Genomic DNA, 15602 nt, shown 5'->3' on the forward strand with positions numbered 1-15602 from the left:
AATCTGCAATATAATTGAAAAGTGATATCCAGAAGCCTTGTGTCTTTTATTCCTTATACATCATTGTTATTATCACCTGCATTCCACAGAAATCACTCCACCGCCACCAAATAATCCAGAACTCTGCAGCCAGGATAGTAACAGGCACAAAGTCCACAAGCCACATAACACCTGTACTGTTGCAGCTACAATGGTTACCAGTTACCCAGAGAGTCCAGTTTAAGATCTTACTGTTGACATATAAGGCCCTGCATAACCTTGCTCCCAATTATATCACCGACCTCTTGGAGAGCTACACCCCTTCCCGCTCGCTGCGATCCTCATCAGCTGGTCTGCTCAAGGTGCCCAAGATGAACCTCAGCACCATGGGAGAGAGAGCGTTCTCACACACAGCCCCAAAGCTATGGAACTCACTTCCAAACGACATCAGGCAGTGTGAATCCACTGCCCAGTTCAAAAAGGAACTGAAAACCTTTCTCTTTAGACTAGCCTATGGACTGTGATATGGCTAAATGGACTATATTTTTTTATATATATATCATTTTTCTCCTTTTTTGATATATATTTTATTTTTTTACTTCTATTTGTTTCACCTGTGAAGCGACCTTGGGTGTCCTGAAAGGCGTTTTTAAATAAAATGTATTATTATTATTATTATTACTTCAGGACCAAGGGCTGGGTAATCAGCAGGTATCATATGAATAGTTAAAGTATTAGCACCTGTACTTCAGGAACAAGGGCTGGGTAATCAGCATGTATCATATGAATAGTTATAGTATTATCACCTGTACTTCAGGACCAAGGGCTGGGTAATCAGCAGGTATCATATGAATAGTGTCCAGTGCACCTGTCTGTCTCTCATTATACAATATTATCACCTGTACTTCAGGAACAATGGCTGGACAATTATCAGGTGTCATATGAATAGTTATAGTATTAGCACCTGTACTGCAGGAACAATGGCTGGATGATTAGCTGGTATCATATGAATAGTTATAGTATTAGCACCTGTACTGCAAGAACAATGGCTGGATAATCAGCAGGTGTCATATGAATAGTTATAGTATTAGCATATCATATCATATGAATAGTTATAGTATTAGCATATCATATCATATGAATAGTTATAGTATTAGCATATCATATCATATGGATAGTTATAGTATTAGCATATCATATCATATGGATAGTTATAGTATTAGCATATCATATCATATGAATAGTTATAGTATTAGCATATCATATCATATGAATAGTATCCTCCAGTGCACCTGTCTGTCTATTATTCTACACACCTGGCACATTAGCACCTGTACCTGGGTCAGCCATCAACATTCCAATTGTGCCCATCTCCACACCCATTCGTCTCGGTGGGATATAGATAGATAGATAGATAGATAGATAGATAGATAAATATTTTATTGATCCCCAGGGGAAATTCAAGTGGATATCTCACCAAATCTTTACTCAACACATGACAAACCAAACATCACAGTAAAAAATATTATCGAACACAAGGCAGTCCTGTGTATAATTAGGAGCAATCCACTTTTGAAATAAACTGTATCAAATGTCAACGTGGTCTCCAACTTTAGGGTTGAAAAGTTATTAATTATGATACTTCATTACCTTCACAACCACAAGGCATGGTTGAGGAGTTTCATAGATCAGAATTGGTCGAAAAAATAAATTTCAGCACTCAACGGAATTATGCAGAAGTGAGTAGCTGTGTTTAACTGTAATTGAATCAATTCTGTTTAGATTGTAGGCCTGCTCTGGGCTATCATACTATTTGTACCAACGCTAACAAATGCTACCTTTGAATTAGGGCACTCAATTTGTGTTAGCTTCCATATTTATATTTCAAATCTCCTCACATAGACTTTTCTTAACTGGGTTTGGTATGAAGATTTGATGATCTGATGTGTGTGCCGCTCTAAGTACATTTTGTATTGCTGCTTTAATCTGTTGCTTTGACTTTGTGAATTTGACAAAATTCCTTTCTTATCCTGTTATTATATTAATACTGTACATTACTGCTGCTAAATACAGGAAGTAGTTGAACCTGAACTTGAGATTTTACTGAGGCACAACAGTTCGGTACTGGTGCACGAGCTCAAGTAAAACAGGATAGCAAGAATACAAATAAATACATTTCAGGTCTTTTCTAAAGCTTTCAATGAATTTACTGAATTCCATGATTTCTGTAGGCCTGAAAAATAGGATTTTACAATTCCATCACTTTTCCAGTTTTCCATGACCATGGGGACCCTGCAGATGGCTATTGACCTAAACAAAGGGGAAGCCATTGTTTTGGTTTACTGTAAATGCATGGATGTGGGCGGGGCTGTCAGGTCACAACACCAACACATTTCATATAAAAGCACAGGCCAGCATTGGTCAGTCATCTCCTTGGTTCTCTTCTGAACCACTCTCCATCATCAGAGATCATCAGACATCATTCTTCCAGACAGAAGACAGAGGCCTGCTCTCTTGTCACAAGCCAAAAAAATTGCATTTTTGTTGATAATTCTAAATAGCTTTTATTCCTAGGCTTTTACCAAAAGTCAATAAAGCAATTTCAGTTGCTACTGCTGAAGCTTTATTTCAAGCCTTATTTCACTTTCTCCCTTTGAGCCTTTGACTCAGAGCTCCAGACATCTTGAGAAGCATTTTCTACTGTTTATTTTAATCCATTCCTGACAAATGGCTCCTAAGAGGTAAGTTACATAACAGTTTCATTAGGCCATTTCTTCCAGTTTAGCTGCTGTTCTTCTGCTCCCTTTGTGGTTTGTAATAGTTGCTTAGGGACTTGATTGTAAATCAGCACATATGATTATGCTTTTGTAATGTTCAGAGTGTAGGACATTATACTCAATGCCTTGTTTTCTTTTTCCAGGAAGCATGCAAACAGAGACTATCTGCTGTGCCCTGTGTGCATGAAAACCCAGAAATACCTGTCAAGGCATCTGCGCAGGGTGTGCATGAAGAATGGTACCGAATTTGCCATTGTGACAGCGGTGGAACATGCAAAACAGGACGTTGTGGAACTCCTGGAGAATGGCAGGATTTTTAGTCATGAAGTCCTTCATCAAATTGCGCATGATGCTGATCCAGTCAAAAGGTTGGTGGCTGAACTTTTCAGTATTACACATTACTTCTAGTTTACTATGATATGTTATATTGTTGGAATAGAATGGCAAACTAGTATTCCCTTATTGGGTTATTGTAAGCATGTATGCTGTTTTATCCATTTCTGTGACTTTAGTTTCATACAGATAGTTTAATTAACCACTTAATACTGTGTTTTTCTTATTGAAAGATTCGTTGAGGAGCTGGAACGTCGTCACTTTGTTGTGGTTGGAGCCCCCCCATCCTCATCAGGTAAACTTTAGCCAGGTGAACGGAGGAGGGCTGATGCAGCGGACACTAACTTGAGAGATGTAGTGAGAATGTCTACAGCATGTGCAGCGAGTGCCAGGAATGAGGACCCAAAGACATTCTTTCAGACACCACAAGCATTGATTTTAGAAAGCTAGGCACCGCATTGGGCTCCAGAGCGTACGTCAATAGCGCCGCCATATTGGTGGGGGCAACAATCGAGCAGAGGCCAATGGAAAACAGGTGTCTCTGATTGGAAATCAGATGTAGAATATGGTGGCCACGTTGATCTGTGACCACAAGGACTTGTTCCCTAGCAGGACACAGTCATCCAGAGGTTGCCTGAACTACTTTGATCTTGTGTAGTGTGAAACACTGTTTTGTAATAAAATTGAGTTTTGCTAATATTGATAACCTTGTGTCTTTTATTCCTTACACAACATTGTTATATCATTTAATTACAGATTTATTTGTTGCCCCTGCATGAACAGTAGGTTCAACTTGAGGACAGAAATTATCAACCTATAATACTGAGATGGTCTGTTTAATACTGTAGCCTACGATCTTCAGTTATATGAATAGTCCCAATATTAGCACCGGCACTTCTGGAACAATGGCTAGGTTATCAAGTATTATCATATGAATAGTTAAAGTATTAGCACCTGTACTTCAGGAACAAGGGCTGGATAAGCAAATGTTATCATATGAATAGTTATAGTATTATCACCTGTACTTCAGGACCAATGGCTGGATAATCAGCAGGTATCATATGAATAGTTATAGTATTATCACCTGTACTGCAGGAACAATGGCTGGATGATTAGCTGGTATCATATGAATAGTTATAGTATTAGCATATCATATCATATGGATAGTTATAGTATTAGCATATCATATCATATGGATAGTTATAGTATTAGCATATCATATCATATGGATAGTTATAGTATTAGCATATCATATCATATGAATAGTTATAGTATTAGCATATCATATCATATGGATAGTTATAGTATTAGCATATCATATCATATGAATAGTTATAGTATTAGCATATCATATCATATGAATAGTATCCTCCAGTGCACCTGTCTGTCTATTATTCTACACACCTGGCACATTAGCACCTGTACCTGGGTCAGCCATCAACATTCCAATTGTGCCCATCTCCACACCCATTTCAGACTTCACTTCCAGACATTAAAATGTAGGGTCTTTGCACTCACTTTTGACAGTGCTCAGTCCGAGGGGTGGGATATTCGGCTGTCTTTTAAATTCCCTCTGTACGAAATAGGACAGTGCTACAACTCATAAGTCTCATGCGTTTCCCCATCAGCGGAGCTAGTTGGCTAGTTCAAACTTTTGCCAACTTGAAAAAAGCTTAACTCGTGTCACGCTGTTCGCCAACAGCAACATTCATCTTCTTTTTTTTCAAGTAGCAGGGAATTCAAGCCAAACCGTTGCAACTCTGCCATCAATCATTATGTGAAGCCCGCCTAACATCTCTATACACAAGGTGATTGGCCCTATTGAAGTTTAATTTTTCCAGCTCGCAAGCCAACAGAGGCTTGCTAGACTAGCAAATTACATTTGTTGCTGCTAGATTTCTAGGCTAGGCTACAGGTGCAGTATTTGAGGAACCAATCTGTGGCTCTCTGATCACATTGATAGACACATTCATATCAGTGAACTGAAACACTGGAACATCAAACCCTGACAGGCATAACTCAAAGGACGAGACAGACATGCTGTTACACAAGCTATTGTGTAAGGGAGGCTTCAAGGTGCATAACTACAGCCTATAAAAAAGTTAGGGATGTGCCGAGCGAGGATTTTGAAACAGTGGCACTTCTACAGCCAAACTGGTTTGATGCTTCGAAGCTTTTGACACACTACTCCACAACGCCATCTGGTGGTCAATAAAAATCCCTACACCAACATTACAGACATGCATGAATTTGCAGAAATGCAGGAACACTCAAATACAAATGTTTTTATTTCAGAATATGATTTGTTCTGCTGTGCTGGCGCTTAATCGGCTCTTTTTACTGATGGCATCCCCAGCTTTAGAAAATATACGTTTAAGAATACTTGCCTGCATCAGTCAGACTTGAACCCACAAACAGTAGACCTAGGCTAGTCTAGCATGCAGTCAACCGAGCTAAAAGCTCCCTCATAGGCACTACTCTTGACGTTGTTGTTTAGGCTACTAATGTAGCCTAGGCTACATAGCCTACTGGATAAAGTTACATTCATATGGAACAGATGATGTGCCCGTAAGAGCCTGATATATACTGGCCAGAGCATGAAAATGGGGGATACACAGACTCATGTTAGACATTTCGTATATAACCTATTTGAGTGAGTCTGCGCTGTGTTTTGAAACCTGCATGACGTGTCAGTGAGGTAACGAAGCTTTGTTTCAATAGGTCACGTGACAACCTCATTTCAAGAAAGGCTCCGGAGCAGTGTTTCGAAGCACTAGTGTTTCGCAAGCTCGAGACGTGTGTCGGGACTGTGTGTCGAGCGACCCATCCCTAGTGATCATAGTACTGTGACGAAATTTGTCGCTGATTCATGCTACGTTTACACGTGGCTGGCTATTTTCATAAACGGACATTTCACCCGCTCCGTTTTCAAAAATAACATTGTGCACACTTGTCAGTTTTTTAGCACATCGCCCGTCTCTCAATTCAACCTCTCCATTCCTGGCTGCGTGTTTCGTCTTTCCCGGTCAATGGAATAATCCATTGCAGTATGAAAAAGAGAGGGAGGGTGCTGAGACATAGCAAAACATACAATGACAATGTCAGCTTAACCATGTTTTTCAATCATTCAATCATCACCCTCACCTACCCTCCTTTGTGGAGTGTCTCCATGACCACACCCATTTGACACCCTATCATTCTAGTTTGCATCATAAAGGCTCTGTCACTGATTGGTTAGATGAACATAGTGAGTCAGAGAGAAGAGACATTATATAAACACCACCTAGTGGAGTCAGATGTCTGAACTCACCTGTTCAAAGGTAGGCTCTCGGTTACTCTTAGCATATACACTATATCTATATTCAATTAACAGTGCAACTATATTGTATTTTGTTTTATTTAATTTAATCCCTCTATTGTATTTGTAAATTACATATGAGATTCAAAAGTAATACTGAATTTGTTTCACAGCACAGAAATGGAGTTTGAAATGTCAGGATTTACAGAACCAACACTGCTGCCTAAGCCAGTGAAGAAGATAAAAGAAGAAAAGTTTGATGACTTCCTTCAGGAGTTTCTGTTTGCAGTTCAGAAAGGAAAAGAAAAGCCTGGACTGGATCAGGACTACAATACTGAAACACACACATCACCAACATTTAACTGCAAAGAAGAAAAATCTGAACTGATGGATATTAAAGAGGAGGAAGAGTTTGATTTAAGAGAGCATGGCCACATTGACTCTTCGCCTATGGGTAAGTTACTCATCAGTGTTTTGTCTTGCGGAAATATTGAAGCAAAAACAAGCATGCATTCTAATAATAACAACAACAACAACAATAAATGTTTTTCTTGTCCTTCTCTTGCACATCACCTAGAAATCAACACAGATATGATGAGCCATGCTGGGGAAATTGAACACCATTGTAATGAATGTGGAAAGAGCTTTCATAAGATGAGTCATCTCAAGGCACACTGGAGCATCCACTCAGGAGAAAGGAGTGTGTGTGGGAAGAGTTTCAGTGAGAGTTTGGGTCTCACTGTCCATCAGTTGACACATAAGGGAGAAAAGCTCTATCCATGTCCTCATTGTGGGAAGACCTTCACTAGGATGCATCATCTCAAGACTCACCAGAGGATCCATACTGGAGAAAAGCCATATCAGTGCACTGACTGTGGAAAGGCCTTTAGACAAAAAGATTATCTCAAGACTCACCAGAGGATTCATACTGGGGAAAAGCCATATCAGTGCAGTGTATGTGGAAAGAGTTTCAGGGAGAGATCAGCTCTCACAGTCCATCAGTTGATACATGGAGAAAAGCTCTATCCATGTCCTCAGTGCGGAAAGACCTTCACTCGGATGAATTCTCTCAAGACTCACCAGAGGATCCATACTGAAGAAAAGCCATATCAGTGCACTGACTGTGGGAAGGCCTTTAGTCAAATATCCAATCTCAAGACTCACCAGAGTATCCATACAGGAGAAAAGCCATATCAGTGCACCGACTGTGGAAAGGCCTTTGGTCAAATGTCTAGCCTCAAGAAACACCAGAGGATCCACACAGAACACATGCCATATCATTGCAATGTATGTGGGAAGAGTTTCAGGAGGAGCTCAGATTTCACTGTGCATCAGCGTACGCATACAGGAGAAAAGCCATATCAGTGCACTGACTGTGGAAAGGCCTTTGGTCAAATGTCTAGCCTCAAGAAACACCAGAGGATCCACACAGAACACATGCCATATCATTGCAATGTATGTGGGAAGAGTTTCAGGAGGAGCTCAGATTTCACTGTGCATCAGCGTACGCATACAGGAGAAAAGCCATATCAGTGCACTGACTGTGGAAAGGCCTTTAGTCAAATATCTAGCCTCAAGACACACAAGAGGATCCATACTGGGGAAAAGCCATATCATTGTAGTACATGTGGGAAGAGTTTCAGGGAGAAATCAGCTTTCAATGTGCATCAGCGCACACATACAGGAGAAAAACCACACCAGTGCACTGACTGCGGAAAGGTCTTTAGCCAACTGTGTAATCTCAAGACACACCAGAGTATCCACACAGGAGAAAAGCAATATCAGTGTGCTACATGTGGCAAGAGTTTCAGGGATAGGTCAGATGTCATAAAGCATCAGCGCACACATACAGGAGAAAAGCCATATCAGTGTGCTACATGTGGCAAGAGTTTCGCTCATAACTCACATCTCATTCAGCATCAGCGCACACATACAGGAGAAAAGCCATATCAGTGTGCTACATGTGGAAAGAGTTTCAGTTGTAGCTCACATCTTAAGACGCATGAGAAAGTCCACACTCGACTGAAACAATGCAAACACTAAATTGACAAAAAGAGGCTCATCATCTGATTTTTAAAGGAAAACATTACATTTTCTAGAATTTATCACAAATGATAAGAAACATCACTTAAAGTAATCTTTTTTGTTGTTTAGCAATTAGCGGAATGTTAGGCATCCTGGAAAAACTACAACAAACATGTCAAATCAACATTCATCATGAAAGTTGCTTTGATAATAACTGAGTTTTAAAATGCTATTCTCCTTATTGTAATCATTGTAAATTAATGTTTTGAAAATGTACAATACTGCATGAATATCTCAGCGACAAGATGTCTCATAATGGCTTTTTGAATAAATCCACTCATTTATCTGAAATTGCTTCTTCAGTCAAACGATAATAGCACAAAATAGCATTTTGATGTTGTAAACAATCCACTGTACTAGCATTACAAGGTTGTTCATTACACAAATATATCCAATCATATGTAATAATGGATTCCTTTCAGTTCATTACACCAACAATGTCCATGTTGATGAAGATTGATATGTAGATAGTATGTAGAAAGTGTTGCTAATGATAGTGCCCCTAGTCATCAAGGATCACTATGTCTGTCCCAAAGAGGTGGAGTAGATCAGTGTTTTTCAACCTTTTTTGTACCACGGCACACTTTTGACACCTAAAATGTCCCACGGCACACTAACATCCTTTGTGAAGAAAAAATAAACATACCATAGCCTAAAATGTCAAATAATACACGGATATGGCCTTATTACTAGCCTAGAAATCTAGATGCATCCTAGCAGCAGCAAATTACATTTGCTGCCAGGGCTAGTCTAGCAACTCTCCATTGGCTTGTGATCTCGAAAAATTAAACTTCTATCAGGCCAATCAAATCGTGTATCTAGTCGTTAGGCGGGCTTAACATAATGATTAATGGCAGATCTGCAACGGTTTGGCTTGAATTCCCTGCTACTTGAAAACAAATCAGATGGATATTGCTGTTGGCAAACAGTGTGACAAGAGTTAAGCTTTTATTAAGTTGGCAAAACACGAGTTAAGCTTTTATTAAGTTGGCAAAAGTTTGAACTAGCCAACTAACGCCTGGGACTCATAGCACTGTCCTATTGCGTGCAGGGGGAATTTGAAAGACAACTGATTATCCCGCCCCTAGGACTGAACACTGCGAATGGTGAGTGCCCAGACCCTACATTTTAATGTGGGTTTGGCTCGTCAGGCTACCTTATTATGGCTTCTATGCAAGACCTGCTCAATAAAACAAGCGCCCTCTGTTTCATTTGTAGGTGACTATATCTAATTTAGTTGTTGTTTTGAACTGGATATGTGATGATTCTGTGAATACTGGATATGGGGCCCCCGTTTTACAATGCCTGCATACCGCAAATAGTGCCATCATACAATCAATGAGAGCATGTGGTTGTAAATTCATTGATGCAACAGTTGCTTTTCTGGACCAGTGAGTGACATTTGGGCAATTTTCTGCGGCACACCTGATGATCTCTCACGGCACACTAGTGTGCCCCGGCACAGTGGTTGAAAAACACTGGAGTAGATAACAAAGACAAGGGGGCCGAGCACTGAGCCCTGACAGACCCCTGTGGTGAGATGGTGAGGTGCATACAGTTGTTGAAGCCAGGATACGTTAAACAAGTGTCCTGTGAGGTAGGAATCAAACCGAAGAGAGCAGATTTGGAGATTCCCATGTTTGAGAGTACAGAGAGAAGGATGCTGTGATTAACTGTGTCAAAGGCAGCCGATAAGTCAAGCAGAATGAGTACTGATGATCGCCCTCACTTCATTTAAGGCTTTCGTTATGGACAGCAGAGCCGTTCCGGTTGAGTGGCCACTCTTGAACCCAGATTGATTTGGATCAAGAAGGCTGTTCTGTGAAAGGAATTCAGAGACCTGAGAAGGAGGATAAGAGTGTCTGGTAGTTTTTTGATGTCATCAGTTAGTTTAGATTTGTGCCATTTTCTCTCTGCATCTCTCAGTTTGGTGCACAGAACTTTGGGCACACAAAAGATTAACAAATTATAGAAATATCATTAATTGTATGTACTTTGATTTGCAGCCTATATCCTGACACAAGTGCTGTCCCGTTACAAGAGGATTCTCAAGATGTACAAGAAATACGGGGTGATGTCTACTGCTTTCAGAAAGGTAGGGGTGGACAGGAACACTATTGCTGCCAATGCCCACAGTTCTACAGTTTTAATGTCACCCCTCCACCCTACCCCCACTTAACCTCCATCTAATGGGTCACTTTTAATGTCACACCTCCCCACTTAACCGCCATCTAATGGATCATTTTTAATGTCACCCCTCCACCCTACCCCCACTTAACCTCCATCTAATTGATCACTTTTAATGTCACACCTCCACCCTACCCCCACTTAACCTCCGTTGTAGAGCAATTGGCTAGATGACACATTTGATAGTCCTCAGGTGGACAACTTGACTGAAAGGAGGTTAGGCTCCATTCTTCCTTAAAGCTTTTTCCTGCTTCATATTAGTGTTATTTTTCCATTCATGAGGTTATTTTAGGGGCACATGCAGTTTTGCATGAACATTTAGCCTTTAGTTATTTTATCTTTTAAACATTCATCTGAGCAAGCCATGCCATATAAATAAAAATGATTCCTTCAAAACGGCAGTATGATTTACCAACTCATGGAAATAGTAAAACAAGGCATGTAGTGTATTTACCACAATAGGACATTTCCTGTAATATCACACATTTGAATAAAAGCTCTCTGGTTGTTGCTGTTGAACATTTTAATCATCAGAGCTACTTACTCTTCATCTTGTATTAGCTCAATATAGGTGTCAATACATGAGCTCTGATTTCATAAACAAATACATTTCTAATGTTTGACTACTGTATGTCATTTCTGGTGGTCCTTAGAATTGAGCTGTGACTGAAACTCTCCCCACATGTGGTGCACAGATATGGTTTTAGTCCCATACTGTAAGTGATTGTTGTTGTCTTGATAATTCATCATGAAACTCTCCCCACATGTAGTGCACAGATATACCTTCAGTCTGTTGCAGTGTGGTCATTGGTGTCTAGTGAGATGGTAGTACAGTAAAAAACTCTTCCCACATGTAGTGCACTGTTATGGCTTTTTTCTTGTATGTGTGTGCTGATGTTGACTGAGATTTGAGCTATAACTGAAACACTTTCTTGAGACTAGGCGTTTGAATACAGGCCTTTCCACAGTCACTGGAATGATCAATTTCTGCCGCATGTCTCATTTCATCTGTATATATTTCTTGATGATTTGCAAGAGAAGGACAAAAAACTATTTGAAACACTTGTAATTTTTATTATTGTAATTTATGATTGGTTTTGCTTCAATATTTCCACAGGACAAAATATTAACTTACCAATGTAATTACCCCACCTACCCTCCTATGTGGAGTATTAATTACCACACCTACCCTCCTTTGTGGAGTGTCTGCAAGTGCATCTATTGCCACACCCACTTGATGCCCTATCAGTCTGATTTGCATCATAAAGGTTCCTGTCACTGATTGGTTAGATGGACCTAGTGAGTCAGAGAGAAGAGGCATTATATAAACACCACCTAGTGGAGTCAGATGTTTGAACTCACCTGTTCAAAGGTAGGCTCTGGGTTACTCTGAGCATATACACTATATCTATATTCAATTAACAGTGCAACTATATTGTATTTTCTTTTATTTAATTTAATCCCTCAATTGTATTTGTAAATTACATATGAGATTCAAAAGTAATACTGAATTTGTTTCACAGCACAGAAATGGAGTTTGAAATGTCAGGATTTACAGAACCAACACTGCTGCCTATGCAAGTGAAGAAGATAAAAGAAGAAAAGTTTGATGACTTCCTTCAGGAGTTTCTGTTTGCAGTTCAGAAAGGAAAAGAAAAGCCTGGACTGCATCATGACTACAATACTGAAACACACACATCACCAACATTTAACTGCAAAGAAGAAAAATCTGAACTGATGGATATTAAAGAGGAGGAAGAGTTTGATTTAAGAGAGCATGGCCACATTGACTCTTTGCCTATGGGTAAGTTACTCATCAGTGTTTTGTCTTGTGGAAATATTGAAGCAAAAACAAGCATACATTATAATAATAACAACAACAACAACAATAAATGTTTTTCTTGTCCTTCTCTTGCACATCACCTAGAAATCAACACAGATATGATGAGCCATGCTGGGGAAATTGAACACCATTGTAATGAATGTGGAAAGAGCTTTCATAAGATGAGTCATCTCAAGGCACACTGGAGCATCCACTCAGGAGAAAGGAGTGTGTGTGGGAAGAGTTTCAGTGAGAGTTTGGGTCTCACTGTCCATCAGTTGACACATAAGGGAGAAAAGCTCTATCCATGTCCTCATTGTGGGAAGACCTTCACTAGGATGAATCATCTCAAGACTCACCAGAGGATCCATACTGGAGAAAAGCCATATCAGTGCACTGACTGCGGAAAGGTCTTTAGTCAAATATCCAATCTCAAGGCACACCAGAGTATCCACACAGGAGAAAAGCAATATCAGTGTGCTACATGTGGCAAGAGTTTCAGGGATAGATCAGATGTCATAAGGCATCAGCGCACACATACAGGAGAAAAGCCATATCAGTGTGCTACATGTGGGAAGAGTTTCGCTCGTAACTCACATCTCATTCAGCATCAGCGCACACATACAGGAGAAAAGCCATACCAGTGTGCTACATGTGGGAAGAGTTTCAGTTGTAGCTCCCATCTTAAGAGACATGAGAAAGTCCACACTCGACTGAAACAATGCAAACACTAAATTGACAAAAAGAGGCTCATCATCTGATTTTTAAAGGAAAACATCACATTTTCTAGAATTTATCACAAATGAAATGAAACATCACTTAAAGTAAACTTTTTTGTTGTTTAACAATTAACAGAATGTCAGGCATCCTGGAGAAAACTACAACAAACATGTCAGATCAACATTCATTATGAAAGTTGCTTTGATAATAACTGAGTTTTAAAATGCTATTCTCCTTATTGTAATCATTGTAAATTAATGTTTTGAAAATGTACAACACTGCATGAATATCTCAGCGACAAGATGTCTCATAATGGCTTTTTGAATAAATCCACTTATCTGAAATTGCTACTTCAGTCAAACGATAATAGCACAAAATATAATTTTGATGTTTTCACTGTGTAAACAATCCACTGTACTAGCATTACAAGGTGGTTCATTACACAATCACATATTCTACATGTGGGAAAAGTTTCAGGACTAAGGCAGAGGTTACAAACCATCAACGCACACATACAGGAGAAAAGCCATATCAGTGCACTTCAGAGTTTCAGTCGTAGCTCACATCTTAAAAACCATCAGAAATTGCATACTGGAGTTTAAAATTAGAAATGTTAAATTGACAGTGTGTATTTTTATGAAATCAGAACTCATGTACAGACACGTATATTCAGCTCATGCAAGATGAAGAATGTTTCAATCTGTCAGTTGTGTGTTTATAAAGAACAGTAATATTCATACTAGTAGTACATCATCCTGGACCAGAATGATGCAGTTTGTTTTTGATGTATCTCCTGGTGAGGTCTTTATTAAAGTACTACACATTCATCTGTGATTGTGGCATTGCATTAATCGTATTAAAGTTTGACAATGTTCAAACGAAGCAACCAGATGTTTTTTATTAAAATGTATGATATTATTCAGATGAACATTTGAAAAACAAGCAATACTAATGAACAAAATTCATGATTGAATGGAGTAATTTTATGCAATTGTGGTGCTAATACTATAACTATTCATATGATACCTGCTGATTACCCAGCCATTGTTCCTGAAGTACAGGTGCTAATATTGTATAATGAGAGACAGACAGGTAGACTGGATACTATTCATATGATACTTGCTGATTACCCTGCCATTGGTCCTGAAGTACAGGTCCTGAAGTCCTGAAGTACAAGTATACATATTATAACCATTCATAGGATAACTGACAGTGTGGTCCAAAACGATTCATTTAAGGATTTGTAGTTTAGGGAGCGCCAGATTGTATGCTAAGAAGATAGATAGATAGATAGATAGATAGATAGATAGATAGATAGATAGATAGATAGATAGATAGATAGATACTCTATTGATCCCAAAGGGGAAATACAAGAAAAACACAAAGACACAGAGTTACCTCAACATGCTGCCACTCTTGTCGGCGCTGGAACCGGCATGAAGCCACACCTGATTTCTTTACGACCCTTCTAAATGAGCCCCCTTGTGATGTCACAGAGAGAAAAATACATTTTTAAACATTTTTTACACAACGGTTATTTCAACATGTCTGTGTGTTAAGCGGTTTGCGAGATATTTGCGAGATATTGACTTTCTTTTGCGAGATATTGAGTTTGTTTTGCGAGATCTCGAGTTTCTTTTGCGAGATATTGACTTTCTTTTGCGAGATCTCGAGTTTCTTTTGCGAGATATTGACTTTCTTTTGCGAGATCTCGCAAATCCATCAATGCAGAACCACAAACGTTCTGGAGAGCTTCAGTCACTGAAATTACGTTGCAGTGCCTTGTTTTGCCAGCATGTGGCGAACAAGAGCAAAACTAACGGGCTTCGCGCATAAATGCAGGCCAGGCTGCAGTGTCATTGTCGGCGAAATCACTGAAAGAGACGCAACGGGAAGCAACGGGAGCAACAGCACCGGCCCGGTCTGGAGGGGGGGGCAGAAAAATAAATAATCAAATAAATGCTTTCTGTGGTGATTCTGCATTAAGTGTGCATTCATCGATGTGTCTCACTTACCAGCTTAAAGCGTTGTTGCTTGTTGTTTCTGGCAGTTTCCCTATTGGCTGATAACGATTTATTTTTAAAAATGTATCAAAAGTTAGGCTACCCCTCCCCCGTGGGGAGTAGTAGGCTACGTTAGACGTGACCTGTCAAGATGTGAGATTGAGAGATTCTGTTCTCGGTAGCGTAGCCAGAAATGTTCAAATGGGTGGCCATACAAACATTAATCATAGGCATGTTATATTTATGTGGAATTTATTGAAGGCATTTGATCATAGCTGACAAATTACGCAAAAACATTTCCAACTGGAGCAAAACAATGAATGTAGCTTCAGTGCGTCACATGAAACACAATTGATTGACCATATTGGACAACTTCAATGCCTTATCATAGGCATGTT

General features: G+C 39.5%; 1 protein-coding gene and 1 pseudogene across 1 annotated transcript; one reads left to right on the forward strand and one right to left on the reverse strand.

The window, feature by feature from the left end:
* Positions 1–15602, reverse strand: part of LOC143137593 (uncharacterized) — a 288160-nt pseudogene that overhangs the window by 151738 nt on the left and 120820 nt on the right.
* Positions 6568–8430, forward strand: LOC143139348 (uncharacterized). The gene is made up of 3 exons (XM_076300284.1): positions 6568–6841; positions 6965–7341; positions 7426–8430. The coding sequence occupies exons 1-3, from the start codon at positions 6568–6570 to the stop codon at positions 8428–8430; spliced, it is 1656 nt and encodes a 551-aa protein (XP_076156399.1).

The sequence above is a fragment of the Alosa pseudoharengus genome, unplaced genomic scaffold (genome assembly GCF_046254945.1).
Source record: "Alosa pseudoharengus isolate Yale_2024_CS ecotype anadromous, Long Island Sound unplaced genomic scaffold, YU_APseudo_1.1 YU_APseudo_1.1_scf_1, whole genome shotgun sequence".
NCBI classification, from domain to species: domain Eukaryota; kingdom Metazoa; phylum Chordata; class Actinopteri; order Clupeiformes; family Clupeidae; genus Alosa; species Alosa pseudoharengus.

Bases quoted from the DNA above. Each gene is read 5' to 3' on its own strand.
- LOC143139348 (XM_076300284.1), top strand. From the start codon at position 6,568: ATGGAGTTTGAAATGTCAGGATTTACAGAACCAACACTGCTGCCTAAG. The intron at 6,842-6,964 runs GTAAGTTACTCA...CACATCACCTAG, and splicing joins CATTGACTCTTCGCCTATGG to AAATCAACACAGATATGATG. The intron at 7,342-7,425 runs GTATGTGGAAAG...CCATGTCCTCAG, and splicing joins AAAAGCCATATCAGTGCAGT to TGCGGAAAGACCTTCACTCG.